Source organism: Ooceraea biroi, chromosome 13 (genome assembly GCF_003672135.1).
Source record: "Ooceraea biroi isolate clonal line C1 chromosome 13, Obir_v5.4, whole genome shotgun sequence".
Classification (NCBI taxonomy): Eukaryota; Metazoa; Arthropoda; class Insecta; order Hymenoptera; family Formicidae; genus Ooceraea; species Ooceraea biroi.
The window spans coordinates 1949293-1969566 of NC_039518.1; the positions used below are offsets into that span (position 1 = coordinate 1949293).

The 20274-nt window shown below is 38.6% G+C and overlaps 1 protein-coding gene across 1 annotated transcript; it reads right to left on the minus strand.

Moving 5' to 3' along the window:
* Positions 1 to 185: 185 nt before the first annotated feature.
* LOC105280046 (monocarboxylate transporter 9) lies at positions 186 to 19980 on the minus strand. The gene is made up of 5 exons (XM_011340221.3): positions 19277 to 19980; positions 5718 to 5977; positions 5418 to 5544; positions 2596 to 2775; positions 186 to 2225 (listed from the first exon to the last, which is right to left on the minus strand). Exons 1-5 carry the CDS (start codon positions 19306 to 19308, stop codon positions 941 to 943), a joined length of 1884 nt encoding a protein of 627 aa, XP_011338523.1. The 5' UTR covers positions 19309 to 19980; the 3' UTR covers positions 186 to 940.
* Between the last annotated feature and the right edge of the window lie 294 nt (positions 19981 to 20274).

A 20274-nucleotide genomic window follows, 5' to 3' on the forward strand; every position in this document is an offset into this window, starting at 1 on the left:
AGTAAGAATCTGCAATAAAAAGTTGGGGTTTCAATTTAAGAAATTGAAAGTGATCTTCGCGTGACCTTCAAACGACTATTCAAGGTCAAACCAATGGTATCATCTTATGTCCCCCTCGAAATCGTGACATGTCTGTCTGAAACATTTTTTCGTATCTCTTTTAGTTTTTTAAAAAATCGACTGTATAAATTAAAATGGGCCACCCTGTATATATATTATATATATCGTGACGTATCTCCGATATTCAGTGTTTAGTATAGTTACATATCCATTGCCGTTGTGTGATTTCTACCTAACGGTGTAAGTATACTTGGTACATGGGCGCCCGGAGCGGGGCAAGGAGGGGCAGTTGCCCCCCTCTGGAATTGAAAAATTGCAATATTAAAATTCGAAATCGCAAGCAAGAATGAAAATTTTCCTCGTTTTCTACTCGTCTCCCATCTTCGGAGGGACCTTAAGGTTCTGCTTCCCCTTGAATTCTTCTCCGCGGGCGTCCATGCTTAGCAGTATACTCTTATATCTATATACTTAAGATGCATACACTCGGAATATACCGAGAGTATGCCCGAAGTCGTGAGTGTTAACGCGGTTGCAACTACTAGAAACTTTCCTGATTACTTTGGTACTGAGTCGTCGCCTAACGGAACGCGCACGACGTGCGCTTTTGCCTACCACCGACTGATATTTTTTTCGCATTACCTCACTCGTGAGATTGATCGTTACATAATAATTCGCAACGGTGTTATTTTGTTACTGGCAGTAAATTACTTTCGATAATGAATACTTAAGGCTAAGCAACCAAGCAGTTTGCAAGTTGCTTGATGCGCGTACGTGCCACAGTGTTCGTGAGAGCCGGGGGATAGATGGGACCTTCTCTGCACCCGCACTTGAAACTTATTGTTATAATCAGTTCACGGAGAACGAGTTTGCGATCGAGCCGCTATATCGTTTCTAGATCCTTTTTGTTGTTTCTGTTGATGACCGGCACGATTGCCCAGAGCGCGGTGCCCAGGATCAGGATGATGCCGAAGGCCAGGAAGATCGGCTTGTAGGAGAGCACGTTCTCGTAAACGATGCCGCAGACGGGCGGCCCGACGAGTTGCAGGACGCCGTTGACGAACAACGATATCCCGTAGGACGAGCTGAGCTTCTCCGTGCCCAGCATGTCCGCCAGGATCACCGTCGTGATGCCGATGTACATCCCCGACGAGAGACCGAAGAGGCCGCAGAAAAACGACAGCATCGTATAGCTGGTCGCCATGGGCAGCAGCGCCAGCGCGATCCCGCTGGTGCCAAGACCGCCGACGAAGTAGTAGTATTTCGGCACAAAGTCGATGTCGGAGAGAGACGCGCCGCCGATCCTGCCGATCAGGTCCAACGCGGAGACTATGGACAGCAGCAGCGCCGACGAGTTCTTGTCGAAGCCCTCGGCGATCGCGTACGACGGCAGCAGGATCATGAAGTTCGTGTTGCTGATGGCCGACGTGGAATTGGAGATGAGGATCACCAGGTAGATGGGATCCCTCAGCACGCTCAGATCGAAGAAACGAGTCTTCTCGGGCGTCTCCGAGTTCTCCTTCGACCTTAAGGTGTCCTGTTTCGGCTCCTCCGCGTACTTGTAGCAGATTTCTTCCTTGCTTCCGGCGTCGTTCGAGACGCTCTTCGGAGACTCGAACCGCGGCTTGCCGCCTTCGGAGGAGGAGCTGCCTCGTCGCGACAGGTTCAACGCCGCGTCGCCGCTCTCCCCCGAGCGAGTCGCCATGCCGATCTCGTTCGCGCTTGGAACACTGCCCCGTGAGATCGCTCCCCGCGTCTCCTGCGTTTGGAGGCTCGGATTGACGTCGGACGACCGTAGCCTGAGAATCGCGCCGGCGTTCTGCTCGCTTCTCTGGCGATTTGACTTTCTCGCGGATGATGTCTCGCGAGACGCCTTCTCATCGGTCGTTTCTAGCGCCACGTTATGCAGAAGCTCCGAGAACTTGCGCACGCACTCGTCATCGCCGTCATCGCGACGGACGGCCCGAGCGCTCGGATCGTATTTCGAATCAATCCCCTTTTTCTCGGCCGACTCTTGCTTTCTGTCCGCCGACTCGTCGAGAGTCAGCGCTTCGTTATCGATACCCTCGTCCAGGGGTACGATTTTCATATGCTGTTCGACCGGATGGTACAGAAGACCGCAGACTAGCGTGTTCAGCGTGATCGCACCCATGATGAGCACCGCTCCTCTGGAATATGACAATGAAATCCAATTCAGGACATTTCAGGGGGGAAGTCGAAGGGAAAGTCGAAGAATAGCTTTTTTTTATCTCCGCTTCGTTGCCTCGCATTGGAGCGCTTTTCTTGAGAACGCGATTTCGAAGCGCTCTGGAACGGTTCGAAAAGAACAAAAAGAAAAACGGATTAGTTATGATTGTGTGCGTTGCGTTCGAATGTCATCTAAAAAGAAGATGACATCTAACGAGCAGGTTCTGTTAAGTTACATTGCCAAGATTTATAGTACATAGTTTTACACCTTTTAGCTTTTTTTAGTCTTCTACAAGTATATTCCCAAATCAAAGTCTCTTTACTGCAGTTCTTCCTTCTCATAAAACTCACCTGTGTCCGAAGGTGTCCAACAGGTATTGCAGCAACGGCGGTAGTACTATGGTGCCAATCGCGCTGCCGGAGATGCATAAACCGTTCGCTACTCCCCGCAGTTTCTCAAAGTACGACGTGACAATGTAAACTGTCGGTGGGAACGATAACCCAGCGCCGATCCCGACCATAAGCCCATAACTGCGTACGGAAAAATTGATGACATGAATTTATATCAATGTGCTAATCAGGGTTGGGTAGTAACTAGTTAACTATAGTTAAAAGTTAAGTTAACAAGTTATTAACTTTTAACGTGAACTTAGTTAATTTCTGGGTCGTTAACTTTAAATTTAACTTACTAGTTAAAGAAAACAATGAAGTTGCCCACACCCACAGAAAAGATTTCTGGACTTAATGCTATTACTCTTTAATCTATCATAAAATAAGATCGCTATAGCGACAATCATATTTATTATTGAAAAGAAGCATATTTTAATCTTGAATAGAAAATTCCAAAATCTAGATTTAAATAATCTTGGTGCTGTCTCATTCATTTTCTCAGAAGGATTTAGATACAAATTTCTAGCAAGTTCACAATATTCTTGATTTCAGAATATTGTCAGATCTAAAAGACATCTTATTCTATTCTTCTAAGAGAATTTGTAGAATCTGCACAAAACGGCCAATATTTATGTGTTGCAATCGAAAATTGGGAAAGTGTTTCTGTTATTTACAATGAATAAGTGGAAATGTCTTATCTCGAATCTTATTTCTCAAGTAAGTATATTGTATATACTTACTTACATTTCCATATCTTTTAATATTTCTTGTAGAGTATTGCACTTATTCGTTGTAAATAACAGAAGCACTTTCCCGATTTTCGATTGCAACACATAAATATTGGCCGTTTTATCCGAATAAAGAGGACGGCGCCGAGTCGACGAGCGACCGTGAGAAAATGATGCGTCGACATCGACAAAGCCTACTATAAAGTGGCGCTAATATCAAATTATTCTACATACAAGAATATATAAGCATAAATTTGTACATGTTACTCTTGTCTCGAGACAGTGAGACAATCTTATTTAATTCGAGAGAGAAGAATAGAAATTACTGATTTAAATTAAAAATTGTTTTATTTTCATATTTTTTATACTTGTAATACGATTAAATTAGTCAAGAATATTTTTCGTCTTGTTATCAGAAATCCTTTCTGAGGGTGTGAAAGCGCGAAAAACAGACCTGGCGGACAGATTCGCGAGAGAAACGCGCGTGTCTTCATAAATTAGACGTATGCGAGTGTTTTAGTCCTTCCTCTCAGCGCTTCTCAGTATTATTGTTTAAACTTGAAATCAATTCTCGCTCTTTCACGTTTTTGAAGGCATGACTTCGAGGTAAACGTCGTATGCCATCATTTAACAATAAACATAACTTTGACAAACAATAAACTCGGTGAGCTATGCTTTTTGTATTCACCGAACCATTTTAGGCTTGGGGTGGAAAGTTTTTTCACCCCACGTACATATTATCCAAGTTGGGTAAATACGCGCGTGGCATATTTATCCAACATCTTCGGGTTTTCACTTATTCCAATCGATGCAGTACTTTTTAACTGGATTTAATACACCCACAGAAAAGATTTCTGGACTTAATGCTATTACTCTTTAATCTATCATAAAATAAGATCGCTATAGCGACAATCATATTTATTATTGAAAAGAAGCATGTTTTAATCTTGAATAGAAAATTCCAAAATCTAGATTTAAATAATCTTGGTGCTGTCTCATTCATTTTCTCAGAAGGATTTAGATACAAATTTCTAGCAAGTTCACAATATTCTTGATTTCAGAATATTGTCAGATCTAAAAGACATCTTATTCTATTCTTCTAAGAGAATTTGTAGAATCTGCACAAAACGGCCAATATTTATGTGTTGCAATCGAAAATCGGGAAAGTGTTTCTGTTATTTACAATGAATAAGTGGAAATGTCTTATCTCGAATCTTATTTCTCAAGTAAGTATATTGTATATACTTTCTTACATTTCCATATCTTTTAATATTTCTTGTAGAGTATTGCACTTATTCGTTGTAAATAACAGAAACACTTTCCCGATTTTCGATTGCAACACATAAATATTGTCCGTTTTATCCGAATAAAGGACGGCGCCGAGTCGACCGTGAGAAAATGATGCGTCGACATCGACAAAGCCTACTATAAAGTGGCGCTAATATCAAATTATTCTACATACAAGAATATATAAGGATAAATTTGTACATGTTACTCTTGTCGCGAGACAGTGAGACAATGTTATTTAATTCGAGAGAGAAGAATAGAAATTACTGATTTAAATAAAAAATTGTTTTATTTTCATATTTTTTATACTTGTAATACGATTAAATTAGTCAAGAATATTTTTCGTCTTGTTATCAGAAATCCTTTCTGAGGGTGCAACCCTGAATATAATACATATTATGGTATGTACAATACAAATAATATAGCATTAAAAAAATGTACTGTGTGTAAGAAATCCAGAGAGGGAGAGATTAAACGCTGTGAGAACTTCCTTTATCCTTCGCGCAAGAGAATCGCGCAGCATTTTAGCGTACATTGTGCGACGTAAATACGTTTTAATACACATGCATTCGCCGAGTTACGCAATACGGGTAAATCGTCGTCTAATCTCTTAAATGCGCTTTGTTACACAACGTTTCAGCAGCGTACTGCCGTAATGATCGAGCCGTCGATGCTCGAGAGCCGTGTTGCTGAAAGCTGTGTTTGTCCAGGCAACTGTTTGTGTTTGCGACGCGATCCAATCGGAATCGTCGATCATAACATCCGTACCTGACGTAAAGGTAAGTAACCGAATTGGCGAAGTAACTCAACATCATCCCGCTGGCCGCGAAGGCGCCGCCGATGAGGGTCACAGTTCTATAAGAGTACTTGGTCGACAGGATACTAGATAAAGGACCTGCAAAAGCGAGTTCACACCTTTATCGCCACAACTTCATTTAATTTCAACCTCGAATCGCAGAAAACTCGCGAGTATGCACATCCTGGAGTCTTTTGTTGTTAAAGTCTCCAGTCTGTTGACGTTGTCATGACCATCCTCACCGATTTACCGTCTCGAGGAAGACCGCTTACCTAACGAGCTATACAGGAAGTAACATAGCGCCGGCATCCAGGATCCCGCCGTGGAGGACGCCTTGAAGACGTGAAGAAACTCGACGAAGAGCACGCCGAAGGACTTGACGGTGCCCGGGATGAGGAAGTTGACCACGAGGGCGGAGAGGAGGACCACCCAGCCCCATCCGCCGTCCGGCGGCACCATCTTCGTCTTCATCTTCCTTCTCATTGACGACATGTTCTCCGTTGTTGCGGTGCAAGTCCCGTGCGATTCCCGACTGCAAAGCGTTCAAGGGACGAGTAATCGTTACGCATGGATTATAATAGACACTTTCTTGCCGCCGTGGCCGCCACTACCGCCGCCACGAAGGCAAGGGAAAGATCATTATCGATCATTAAAGGATAGATTAAGTCGCCGGAGTGTCCTTGAGGCGATCGCGCTCTTTCGTAACGCCGCGATAGAGACGTATCGACAGCTTCCAATGAAATTTCCATCATCGCGAACTCACGTTTATTTTCTTCCTTCCTCGGAAATCCGCGAGCGGCTCGAGTTTGTTCCTGGGAACTTGTGTGATGTTTCTCTAATATTCTAGCCCTAGTGAGAAAAGTGGCCCGGACGTTATATTTCATGGGACACTTGCGTTTATCGTGAACTTATTCAGCATCGTTGTTGTAGCAAGCCCCGCTGAGATCGCGGCGGTTATTCAGCAGCCGCAAATAGCACGAACGAGTGGCGGGATATCGCACCTATGCACCTCCTTCGTCACGATTGTCCGCTATTGGCCGCATGCTTTCCCAGGATTTTCTTTTCACACTTGGACGCGCGCGTTCACCTGCGCACCTAATGGAGTACGTGCAATTTTCATTCGAATACGCGTTCACTGGAACCGTAACGTAAACGTGTTCCGGTTACCATTCACAATCCCGCGTACGCGAATGCCAGCGGGGAAAAACTCGTGCTCGCGCCCTACGTGCGATGGGTTCTCGAAGCTTGTATCGCGGCTTGCTCCTATTTATAAACATGGAAAATCGGGGAAACCGAGAAAAATGAAAGCGCGAATAACAGACCTGGCGGGCAGATTCGCGCGTGTCTTCATAAATTAGGCGTATGCGAGTGTTTTAGTCCTTCCTCTCAGCGCTTCTCACAAGGGAAGGTTTTTAGGTGTTGCACTCGGTTTCAAAAATTTTTTGCATGCAGGTAGGGAGGTCCCCAAATAGAAAAAAAAAAAAGTAGCGGCCCGAATGCATATTTGCGCGCTACGTGCGCAATTTTCGATGTTAGGCTAATTACTCAAAAATGCTATTTCCAATCGAATTCTTTACATTTTTTATTTCACCTAATGCACATTTATATTGCTTTGAATAATTTTGTGTGCGTGTGTGTACTTGTGTGTGTTTAGAAAATACGGGCGTCTAATGTAATCTCGTGCCGCGCGAGCACAGTGCGTATAAAAGGCCCATTGCTCAAAAATGGTATTTGCATCGTAACTTTTTTAATTTTTTACTGCGACTGCCAATGCACACAATTTGGAATAACTGTACATTGCGCAAATCGTAGTTTGCTCTTTCTGCGTGATTTATCGTATGCGACTTTAAATAGATTTGATCAGAATCCATAACGAGGACACAAAAGATCTGGTCAAGGGAGGTTTTTAATTCTTTCAGTTTTAATTTTGGTTTTGATTTCTTTTTAAAGCGTTGTGCATTAGGTGAAATAAAAAATGTAAAGAATTCGATTGGAAATAGCATTTTGAGTAATTAACCTAACATCGAAAATTGCGCACGTAGCACGCAAATATGCATTTGGGCCGCTACTTTTATAATTTTTCTTCTATTTGGGGACCTCCCTACCTGCATGCAAACAATTTTTGAAATCCGAGTGTAACACCTAAAAACCTTTCCTTGTCAGTATTATTGTTTAAACTTGAAATAAATTCTCGCCCTTTCACGTTTTTGAAGGCATGACTTCGAGGTAAACGTCGTATGCCATCATTTAACAATAAACATAACTTTGACAAACAATAAACTCGGTGAGCTATGCTTTTTGTATTCACCGAACCATTTTAGGCTTGGGGTGGAAAGTTTTTTCACCCCACGTACATATTATCCAAGTTGGGTAAATACGCGCGTGGCATATTTATCCAACATCTTTGGGTTTTCACTTATTCCAATCGATGCAGTACTTTTTAACTGGATTTAATACTTTCGAGACGCGAAAAAAAATCCCTTTTTTCGCAAAGGGATTCGAGATTTAACAATTTTCGAGAGAAAATCGTAAAAACAAGGAAATTTTTGATGACCGTATTTTATACATCTAAACCGAAAATGTGCAAGAAAATGAAAACACTTGCACACACCTAATACATGGAAGAAAAAGTATGTACAATAAGTAACAGCGCTCTTTTTCATCATCAGCATTTCCAGCGGATGGAACCAATGATGCTGTATGGATTTTTATTAATTAGCAGACGTGGAAACGCACGGATTTCCGAAGGCAAGCTTCTCATCCAGCCCGATATCAATGTGACCTGCTTGCCTTACAGGACTACACACATCGGAAACCTACATATCTACGTACAAAAAGATTATACAGGCTGAAAGTCGTTAAACGAGACTTTCGTGCCTGCGGTTTTGTACTTCCATTTTAATAGAAAGCACGCATCGGTGCCTCGGAATTGAACGCTCCGGCTTAGGCACACGCCGAAAGAAAAAAATCAAAAACTTGCCGAATATTACTCTTTATTGAAATTTCCTATCTTTCGGCGTTAAAAACGCTTGGCCAGATCTTTATTCTTATCTTTAAATTTTTTGTAATCGCCCAATCTGTCTTTACCAACTCTCACGTCAACGGGCAACCGTGAAATCTCTTTTTCTCTCTCTCGCTCATCCTGCTCCGACGCGGTAATCGCGTCGCGTTTATTAACGCATCGGTATACGCGTGCGACAGTGATGAATAGCAAAAATAAAATCTCGCAAAAATAAATCGCACCCTCAGAAAGGATTTCTGATAACAAAACGAAAAATATTCTTGACTAATTTAATCGTATCACAAGTATAAAAAATATGAAAATAAAACAATTTTTAATTTAAATCAGTAATTTCTATTCTTCTCTCTCGAATTAAATAACATTGTCTCACTGTCTCGAGACAAGAGTAACATGTACAAATTTATGCTTATATATCCTTGTATGTAGAATAATTTGATATTAGCGCCACTTTATAGTAGGCTTTGTCCATGTCGACGCATTATTTTCTCACGGTCGCTCGTCGACTCGGCGCCGTCCTTTATTCGGATAAAACGGCCAATATTTATGTGTTGCAATCGAAAATCGGGAAAGTGCTTCTGTTATTTACAACGAATAAGTGCAATACTCTACAAGAAATATTAAAAGATATGGAAATGTAAGTAAGTATATACAATATACTTACTTGAGAAATAAGATTCGAGATAAGACATTTCCACTTATTCATTGTAAATAACGGAAACACTTTCCCGATTTTCGATTGCAACACATAAATATTGGCCGTTTTGTGCAGATTCTACAAATTCTCTTAGAAGAATAGAATAAGATGTCTTTTAGATCTCACAATATTCTGAAATCAAGAATATTGTGAACTTACTAGAAATTTGTATCTAAATCCTTCTGAGAAAATGAATGAGATAGCACCAAGATTATTTAAATCTAGATTTTGGAATTTTCTGTTCAAGATTAAAATATGCTTCTTTTCAATAATAAATATGATTGTCGCTATAGCGATCTTATTTTATGATAGATTAAAGAGTAATAGCATCAAGTCCAGAAATCTTTTCTGTGGGTGTATTAAATCCAGTTAAAAAGTACTGCATCGATTGGAATAAGTGAAAACCCGAAGATGTTGGATAAATATGCCACGCGCGTATTTACCCAACTTGGATAATATGTACGTGGGGTGAAAAAACTTTCCACCCCAAGCCTAAAATGGCTCGGTGAATACAAAAAGCATAGCTCACCGAGTTTATTGTTTGTCAAAGTTATGTTTATTGTTAAATGATGGCATACGACGTTTGCCTCGAAGTCATGCCTTCAAAAACGTGAAAGAGCGAGAATTGATTTCAAGTTTAAACAATAATACTGAGAAGCGCTGAGAGGAAGGACTAAAACACTCGCATACGTCTAATTTATGAAGACGCGCGCGTTTCTCTCGCGAATCTGTCCGCCAGGTCTGTTTTTCGCGCTTTCACACCCTCAGAAAGGATTTCTGATAACAGGACGAAAAATATTCTTGACTAATTTAATCGTATCACAAGTATAAAAAATATGAAAATAAAACAATTTTTAATTTAAGTCAGTAATTTCTATTCTTCTCTCTCGAATTAAATACGATTGTCTCACTGTCTCGAGACAAGAGTAACATGTACAAATTTATGCTTATATATCCTTGTATGTAGAATAATTTGATATTAGCGCCAATTTATAGTAGGCTTTGTCCATGTCGACGCATCATTTTCTCACGGTCGACTCGGCGCCGTCCTTTATTCGGATAAAACGGCCAATATTTATGTGTTGCAATCGAAAATCGGGAAAGTGCTTCTGTTATTTACAACGAATAAGTGCAATACTCTACAAGAAATATTAAAAGATATGGAAATGTAAGTAAGTATATACAATATACTTACTTGAGAAATAAGATTCGAGATAAGACGTTTCCACTTATTCATTGTAAATAACGGAAACACTTTCCCGATTTTCGATTGCAACACATAAATATTGGCCGTTTTGTGCAGATTCTACAAATTCTCTTAGAAGAATAGAATAAGATGTCTTTTAGATCTGACAATATTCTGAAATCAAGAATATTGTGAACTCGCTACAAATTTGTATCTAAATCCTTCTGAGAAAATGAATGAGATAGCAGCAAGATTATTTAAATTAGATTTTGGAATTTTCTATTCAAGATTAAAATATGCTTCTTTTCAATAATAAATATGATTGTCGCTATAGCGATCTTATTTTATGATAGATTAAAGAGTAATAGCATAAGTCCAGAAATCTTTTCTGTGGGTGTATTAAATCCAGTTAAAAAGTACTGGCATCGATTGGAATAAGTGAAAACCCGAAGATGTGGATAAATATGCCACGCGCGTATTTACCCAACTTGGATAATATGTACGTGGGGTGAAAAAACTTTCCACCCCAAGCCTAAAATGGCTCGGTGAATACAAAAAGCATAGCTCACCGAGTTTATTGTTTGTCAAAGTTATGTTTATTGTTAAATGAGGCATACGACGTTTACTCGAAGTCATGCCTTCAAAAACGTGAAAGAGCGAGAATTGATTTCAAGTTTAAACAATAATACTGAGAAGCGCTGAGAGGAAGGACTAAAACACTCGCATACGTCTAATTTATGAAGACCGCGCGTTTCTCTCGCGAATCTGTCCGCCAGGTCTGTTTTTTCGCGCTTTCCACACCCTCAGAAAGGATTTCTGATAACAGGACGAAAAATATTCTTGACTAATTTAATCGTATCACAAGTATAAAAAATATGAAAATAAAACAATTTTAATTTAAATCAGTAATTTCTATTCTTCTCTCTCGAATTAAATAACGATTGTCTCACTGTCTCGAACAAGAGTAACATGTACAAATTTATGCTTATATATCCTTGTATGTAGAATAATTTGATATTAGCGCCACTTTATAGTAGGCTTTGTCCATGTCGACGCATCATTTTCTCACGTCGCTCGTCGACTCGGCGCCGTCCTTTATTCGGATAAAACGGCCAATATTTATGTGTTGCAATCGAAAATCGGGAAAGTGCTTCTGTTATTTACAACGAATAAGTGCAATACTCTACAAGAAATATTAAAAGATATGGAAATGTAAGTAAGTATATACAATATACTTACTTGAGAAATAAGATTCGAGATAAGACATTTCCACTTATTCATTGTAAATAACGGAAACACTTTCCCGATTTTCGATTGCAACACATAAATATTGGCCGTTTTGTGCAGATTCTACAAATTCTCTTAGAAGAATAGAATAAGATGTCTTTTAGATCTACAATATTCTGAAATCAAGAATATTGTGAACTTGCTAGAAATTTGTATCTAAATCCTTCTGAGAAAATGAATGAGATAGCACCAAGATTATTTAAATCTAGATTTTGAATTTTCTGTTCAAGATTAAAATATGCTTCTTTTCAATAATAAATATGATTGTCGCTATAGCGATCTTATTTTATGATAGATTAAAGAGTAATAGCATCAAGTCCAGAAATCTTTTCTGTGGGTGTATTAAATCCAGTTAAAAAGTACTGCATCGATTGGAATAAGTGAAAACCCGAAGATGTTGGATAAATATGCCACGCGCGTATTTACCCAACTTGGATAATATGTACGTGGGGTGAAAAAACTTTCCACCCCAAGCCTAAAATGGCTCGGTGAATACAAAAAGCATAGCTCACCGAGTTTATTGTTTGTCAAAGTTATGTTTATTGTTAAATGATGGCATACGACGTTTACCTCGAAGTCATGCCTTCAAAAACGTGAAAGAGCGAGAATTGATTTCAAGTTTAAACAATAATACTGAGAAGCGCTGAGAGGAAGGACTAAAACACTCGCATACGTCTAATTTATGAAGACGCGCGCGTTTCTCTCGCGAATCTGTCCGCCAGGTCTGTTTTTCGCGCTTTCACACCCTCAGAAAGGATTTCTGATAACAGGACGAAAAATATTCTTGACTAATTTAATCGTATCACAAGTATAAAAAATATGAAAATAAAACAATTTTTAATTTAAGTCAGTAATTTCTATTCTTCTCTCTCGAATTAAATACGATTGTCTCACTGTCTCGAGACAAGAGTAACATGTACAAATTTATGCTTATATATTCTTGTATGTAGAATAATTTGATATTAGCGCCAATTTATAGTAGGCTTTGTCGATGTCGACGCATCATTTTCTCACGGTCGACTCGGCGCCGTCCTTTATTCGGATAAAACGGCCAATATTTATGTGTTGCAATCGAAAATCGGGAAAGTGCTTCTGTTATTTACAACGAATAAGTGCAATACTCTACAAGAAATATTAAAAGATATGGAAATGTAAGTAAGTATATACAATATACTTACTTGAGAAATAAGATTCGAGATAAGACGTTTCCACTTATTCATTGTAAATAACGGAAACACTTTCCCGATTTTCGATTGCAACACATAAATATTGGCCGTTTTGTGCAGATTCTACAAATTCTCTTAGAAGAATAGAATAAGATGTCTTTTAGATCTGACAATATTCTGAAATCAAGAATATTGTGAACTCGCTACAAATTTGTATCTAAATCCTTCTGAGAAAATGAATGAGATAGCAGCAAGATTATTTAAATTTAGATTTTGGAATTTTCTATTCAAGATTAAAATATGCTTCTTTTCAATAATAAATATGATTGTCGCTATAGCAATCTTATTTTATGATAGATTAAAGAGTAATAGCATTAAGTCCAGAAATCTTTTCTGTGGGTGCGGCTTTATTCGCATTGACGTCCCGTCTCGATCCCGTCTTTGTTGTGTCAATTAGCATCCCGATGAGACGGACGCGTTACGTTCGACCGCACGTAAATCGCTCACGCGGTCCAACGCGATCTTGACGGACATCCCGCGTGTTACACGATATACGACGACACGGCTGTCGCGTGGCACATGGCTATTAACTCTCAAGTAGCCGCGCTATTACTTGAAGCATAATTGCTCAATATATACGATGACGAAAAAAATGATGAAAAAATTATACGGGCAATTTAGTTGCAAGCAAGCGGAACGACAGAGGAGTTGCGGATTGGCAGAGGTGGGTGGTGGATTCTTGACCAACCACGGATGAGCAGCGGAAGAACAGTTTATTAAAAAAGCCAGAAAATTAAATTAGATTTATTTTATTTTTATTATTTATTTATTATTTTATATTGTTAGAACTATGTTAAGCTCTTGAATCTTCAGGGAGGAACGGGTCTCGCTAATCGGGCGCATCGAGGGTCATCCGTGCGTTTCCGTTCCATCTGCGTCTCCGCAGCGCGGTGCAACGGTGAGAAAAGTCCCGTAATCGGCCGCACGTTTATCAAGGTAGCACTCTATGCAACAGGTAGACGCACCGTTCCGGCGAATATCACGCCTGGGAATATTACCATGAATGATTCCATTTACGAGGGATGCGTGAGGCACGCTTCGAGCACGCCTCGGGCACGCTGATCCGGCAAAATCACCACGCCGTTCTTCGCTCCATGCAAGGTGCGCATGGCACGAAAGTGGCCTCGATCAACCGAATTCGAATTCTTTCTCATCAAATTTCGCTTTCGTGTTAAAAATGTTTCCTCACTGATAACGTTGCGCTGCGTCCGATTACATGAGCGAAAAATTCGATTATGTTTGTTAATTTGCAATGTGTGTGGACACAATAGCAGGAATATGATATCAAGGTAATATCTGGCGTGTGATAGTATAAAATAAAAGCGAGTCCGTATCGGCAGGAACAAAAATCGTTTTCGGTTTTTTCGACGAAACAAAAAATAAATTATCGCACGGTCCTCGTGGAATCGTACCGTACTGAATATTTTTCAGAAGACATTATCCAGACCAGGGATCGGCATCAACGATATTTTCAGTAATATTTTCAGCTTTGATTAACAATTATTTTGATAATCAGTAATCAACTTCGAGAAATTTATTACTAATTGATTAATCAGTAATCAAGATAAGCATTTTTTCAATTGCTCGGTTAATCAGTAATCAAAAAGAACAATTTCTCAATTACTCGATTAATCAGTAATCACAATAAACAATTTTTCAATTACTCCAGTAATCAGTAATCAAAGTGAAAAATTTTTTAATTATTCGATTAATCAGTAATTATAGTATAAAATATTTTTGTTACTTGATTAATCAGTAATCAGACCGAAAAATTTTTCAATTATTTCATCACTCAGTAATCAGTGTCAGATGTTCCTTGATTATTTAGTTGATTTTTTTCTGGATTATTTTCTTGATTATTTAAGTAGTTATCAGCGTACAGCACCAATTCCATACAGAAAAAAAATGAAATTAACGCAATATTTCACTATTTAAATTATTTTTTTATCAGTCATAAAAAATCCTACTTCAACTAATTTTATTAGAAAAATATTGCGTTGACTTAATTTTTTTCTGTATATAATTGCTGCTGTACGCTGATGACTTAAATAATCAAGATACTTAAATAATCAAGAAAGTAATCCAGAAAAAAATCAACTAAATAATCAAGGAACATCTGACACTGATTACTGAGTGATGAAATAATTGAAAAATTTTTCGGTCTGATTACTGATTAATCAAGTAACAAAAATATTTTATACTATAATTACTGATTAATCGAATAATTAAAAAATTTTTCACTTTGATTACTGATTAACCGAGCAATTGAAAAATTGCTTATCTTGATTATTGATTAATCAATTAATCGGGAATTATTTTTTCCTGTTAAATAAATAATTAAATACTCAAGTAATATTAATTTATTATTAATATTTTGCCGATCCCTGATCCAGACTACGCACTGCTGCTATCTGGAAAACGTGGAGTAAATAGACAACCGGTTCCGCTAATACATTCTTAAGGACAAATGTTTGAATATGAACGTACCGTTGTGTCTTAAAGATTAAGGTCGCATTTAATGACAAAAAGGTTGAAACATGCTCGAAAAATCTTTCAACTTCCCGTAACATATTAATTCTGCATTCGGAATTGTTTCGACGGAGCCGTTAAGAAGATGATTCAACTTATGTCGTTTGCAACGCGGTATCACCGGGTTGAATTGAATGAGAGTCGTCTGATCGATTACCCTTTCGCTCGCCTGATGCCTGATAAACGTGTTCGTGTACTCTGAAAAATGCCTTGCTATCTCTTTGTTCAGACAAATCGGGTGATCTAACAATAGTATCCTTGGACGATATTTACTCGAGTTCCGAAGCCATAATAGCTCGAACGATGGAGAACTATTCAAAACCGTGTCGAGTGCAAGCATGTTGTCATACTTTATATCGTTATCTGCTTAATGGATGTTGATAAAAAGATTCATCTCAATTTACAATTTCATCTCTGTACGCAATTTGCTTGTAATATATAAATAGTTACAAGATATGTTATTGTTAAGTGCAATTAAAAAATATTTTAGAAATAATTTATTATTCCTAGTATATTAATAATTTATTCTCCAAATTTTATTATTTTATACATAAAAGAGTTATATAAAAATTTTGATGCATCACGCGCCACGACGGTAAATTTCGCTTCCGTTACGAGGTATAAGAATATTATTTATTAATCGAGGGGATTATACGATTGTTTATTTTGCAGCAGATCTGGCTACGACGAGGTGGCGCGGGGAATTCTCAAGATACTTTATATTATCGCCCCGGTATATATACACCCACAGAAAAGATCTCTGGACTTAATGCTATTACTCTTTAATCTATCATAAAATAAGATCGCTATAGCGACAATCATATTTATTATTGAAAAGAAGCATATTTTAATCTTGAACAGAAAATTCCAAAATCTAGATTTAAATAATCTTGGTGCTGTCTCATTCATTTTCTCAGAAGGATTTAGATACAAATTTCTAGCAAGTTCACAATATTCTTGATTTCAGAATATTGTCAGATCTAAAAGACATCTTATTCTATTCTTCTAAGAGAATTTGTAGAATCTGCACAAAACGGCCAATATTTATGTGTTGCAATCGAAAATCGGGAAAGTGTTTCCGTTATTTACAATGAATAAGTGGAAATGTCTTATCTCGAATCTTATTTCTCAAGTAAGTATATTGTATATACTTACTTACATTTCCATATCTTTTAATATTTCTTGTAGAGTATTGCACTTATTCGTTGTAAATAACAGAAACACTTTCCCGATTTTCGATTGCAACACATAAATATTGGCCGTTTTATCCAAATAAAGGACGGCGCCGAGACGACGAGCGACCGTGAGAAAATGATGCGTCGACATCGACAAAGCCTACTATAAAGTGGCGCTAATATCAAATTATTCTACATACAAGGATATATAAGGATAAATTTGTACATGTTACTCTTGTCTCGAGACAGTGAGACAATCTTATTTAATTCGAGAGAGAAGAATAGAAATTACTGATTTAAATTAAAAATTGTTTTATTTTCATATTTTTTATACTTGTAATACGATTAAATTAGTCAAGAATATTTTTCGTCTTGTTATCAGAAATCCTTTCTGAGGGTGTGAAAGCGCGAAAAACAGACCTGGCGGACAGATTCGCGAGAGAAACGCGCATCTTCATAAATTAGACGTATGCGAGTGTTTTAGTCCTTCCTCTCAGCGCTTCTCAGTATTATTGTTTAAACTTGAAATCAATTCTCGCTCTTTCACGTTTTTGAAGGCATGACTTCGAGGTAAACGTCGTATGCCATCATTTAACAATAAACATAACTTTGACAAACAATAAACTCGGTGAGCTATGCTTTTTGTATTCACCGAGCCATTTTAGGCTTGGGGTGGAAAGTTTTTTCACCCCACGTACATATTATCCAAGTTGGGTAAATACGCGCGTGGCATATTTATCCAACATCTTCGGGTTTTCACTTATTCCAATCGATGCAGTACTTTTTAACTGGATTTAATACACCCACAGAAAAGATTTCTGGACTTGATGCTATTACTCTTTAATCTATCATAAAATAAGATCGCTATAGCGACAATCATATTTATTATTGAAAAGAAGCATATTTTAATCTTGAATAGAAAATTCCAAAATCTAGATTTAAATAATCTTGGTGCTGTCTCATTCATTTTCTCAGAAGGATTTAGATACAAATTTCTAGTAAGTTCACAATATTCTTGATTTCAGAATATTGTCAGATCTAAAAGACATCTTATTCTATTCTTCTAAGAGAATTTGTAGAATCTGCACAAAACGGCCAATATTTATGTGTTGCAATCGAAAATCGGGAAAGTGTTTCCGTTATTTACAATGAATAAGTGGAAACGTCTTATCTCGAATCTTATTTCTCAAGTAAGTATATTGTATATACTTACTTACATTTCCATGTCTTTTACTATTTCTTGTAGAGTATTGCACTTATTCGTTGTAAATAACAGAAACACTTTCCCGATTTTCGATTGCAACACATAAATATTGGCCGTTTTATCCAAATAAAGGACGGCGCCGAGACGACGAGCGACCGTGAGAAAATGATGCGTCGAAATCGACAAAGCCTACTATAAAGTGGCGCTAATATAAAATTATTCTACATACAAGGATATATAAGGATAAATTTGTACATGTTACTCTTGTCTCGAGACAGTGAGACAATCTTATTTAATTCGAGAGAGAAGAATAGAAATTACTGACTTAAATTAAAAATTGTTTTATTTTCATATTTTTTATACTTGTAATACGATTAAATTAGTCAAGAATATTTTTCGTCCTGTTATTAGAAATCCTTTCTGAGGGTGTATGGTTCAACATTCTCATTTAGGAAAACTACCGGGATGGCAGCACACCGTAAACAGCAAAGGCCGTTACCGAAGAATTTTAATTAACGTGTAAATTTTACTGAATATTTATTTCGTATCGTTTCATCTCGCAAATGTCGATCCGCACGCCCACACGCATTAGTACGAGGCTCCCGATCGTCATAGCGTGCGTGAGATAGCGTAGACAAATCGCGTCGTCAGTAATATAACGAGTGACACGCTCGTTAACGTCCAAGTGCCTTGAGAGCATTGCGATGAATTAATACCGGTAAACAAAATCCGAAAGGAGCGAGAGATACGTTCCGATACGAAGGTAACGGGTAGCTATTAAAATGCGCCCGCCCGCGCGCCCGCAGCGCACTGAAACGCTAACTGGTATCTATTTTTCATAAAGAATTACTCGCATGCTTACACACGTACGTACTTTACGGGATACGCTCCATTATGTTACTGCAAAATGGGATTATCAGAAAATCCTGTTTTATTTCTCGAGAACTGCGCGTGGATGCTGCGAAGATGCACAGCGCCAAGGAACAACGTCGATGGCAATGTGTGCGCGTAAAGACCAATAGATGAGCTTGCAACTAATAACATATGTTTCCACTTGGATACGAAATCAAGTTTATACAAGATTGCATAACGTAAAGAGGCACGCGATACACAAGGCTGCCGCACTCTAATAACGTAGGCCAACACAATTTAACAATCTTCTTATCTTTTGAATAAAACTAGAGTCACTTTAAACGTTTATTGATGCAACTGAAACTATCGTCATACACCTCTTAAATTGCCACATCGTAAACCGAACAATTAAGATAAACGAAAAAAATAATTAATCCAGAGACGCAGAGGGTTAATTCAAGTTTCTAAATTTAATCCGAAATAACGTAAGAAATAATAAATTAAAAAGTAAATTGAAAGATGAAATGAGAGGTAAATGAAACGCTCAAAAATATAAAAAACAGTACTCGCGAGCCACTTGTGTAAGAAAATACAAAGATTTAAAAACTGGCAGCATCCTTAAATTAATAACAACAATAAAAAGCCCACTCACTGACCTGGCAGACATCCGTTCTTCTTGTTTCGGCATCTCTTCTCACCTCGATGGTGGAGAAGAATGGAGGTGGCGGCGGTTCGATTAATCCACGGAGGACTATTCTCTCCTTTCCTGTCTTCCTCTTCTTCTTCTCTCTGGCAGGAGGGCAACGGGAAGCGGGATACTCATCGGACGTTCGCTATCATCCTGTGTCTTCGACTAGACTGCACACTGGCACCAGAGAACCCGTTCCTCTCTCTCTTCTTTTTCCCTCAGCTCTCCTCGAACCGGCGCAGGAACACCCGAAGGCTGCCCTCGACTTTTATCGCACCAAAACGGTCACCGCCGCGCCACGCCATTATAAGACCGGTGTGCACCCGTAGGTGCGTGTACGTGCACGGTGTGCACACGGTAGGATTGTCCTCTTCTACGGGCTGGCTGGGCTGGCTTCGCTTGACTGGCTGACTAGCTGAAGCAAAGCCGGCTTTTAACTGACTCAGAGCCACCTGAGCCACCACAAGTGCTCCCGGTATATCGCGGAGAGACTACAAGGTGGAGACAGGTCGAGTAGCCAGAGTGATCAAGCGCGCCGATCGCTCGAGAGGGTGGGAGATTTCTTCGCACGCACAACCACCGCTTGTGCCGCCGCTGCCCGTCGAGCCTTCCAGAAAACTGTACTCGGATACCTCAGGAGCATTTTTCTATGCTTCATCTGCAATTAATTTCATTTAGTCCAGCGTGGAAAAGAGCAGACCAGACGAAAGACAAAGATGATAAAAGTGAACGAAGAACACGCTATTTTATATATATTAAAAAACATAAAAGAGATTATAAGGATGTCTCAAGAGATTTGAGAAATATAATTGTTTGCGATCAGAAACGCCTACATTTTCAACTTTTATTAATACTGTTATAGCTGCACCCTCAGAAAGGATTTCTGATAACAAGACGAAAAATATTCTTGACTAATTTAATCGTATTACAAGTATAAAAAATATGAAAATAAAACAATTTTTAATT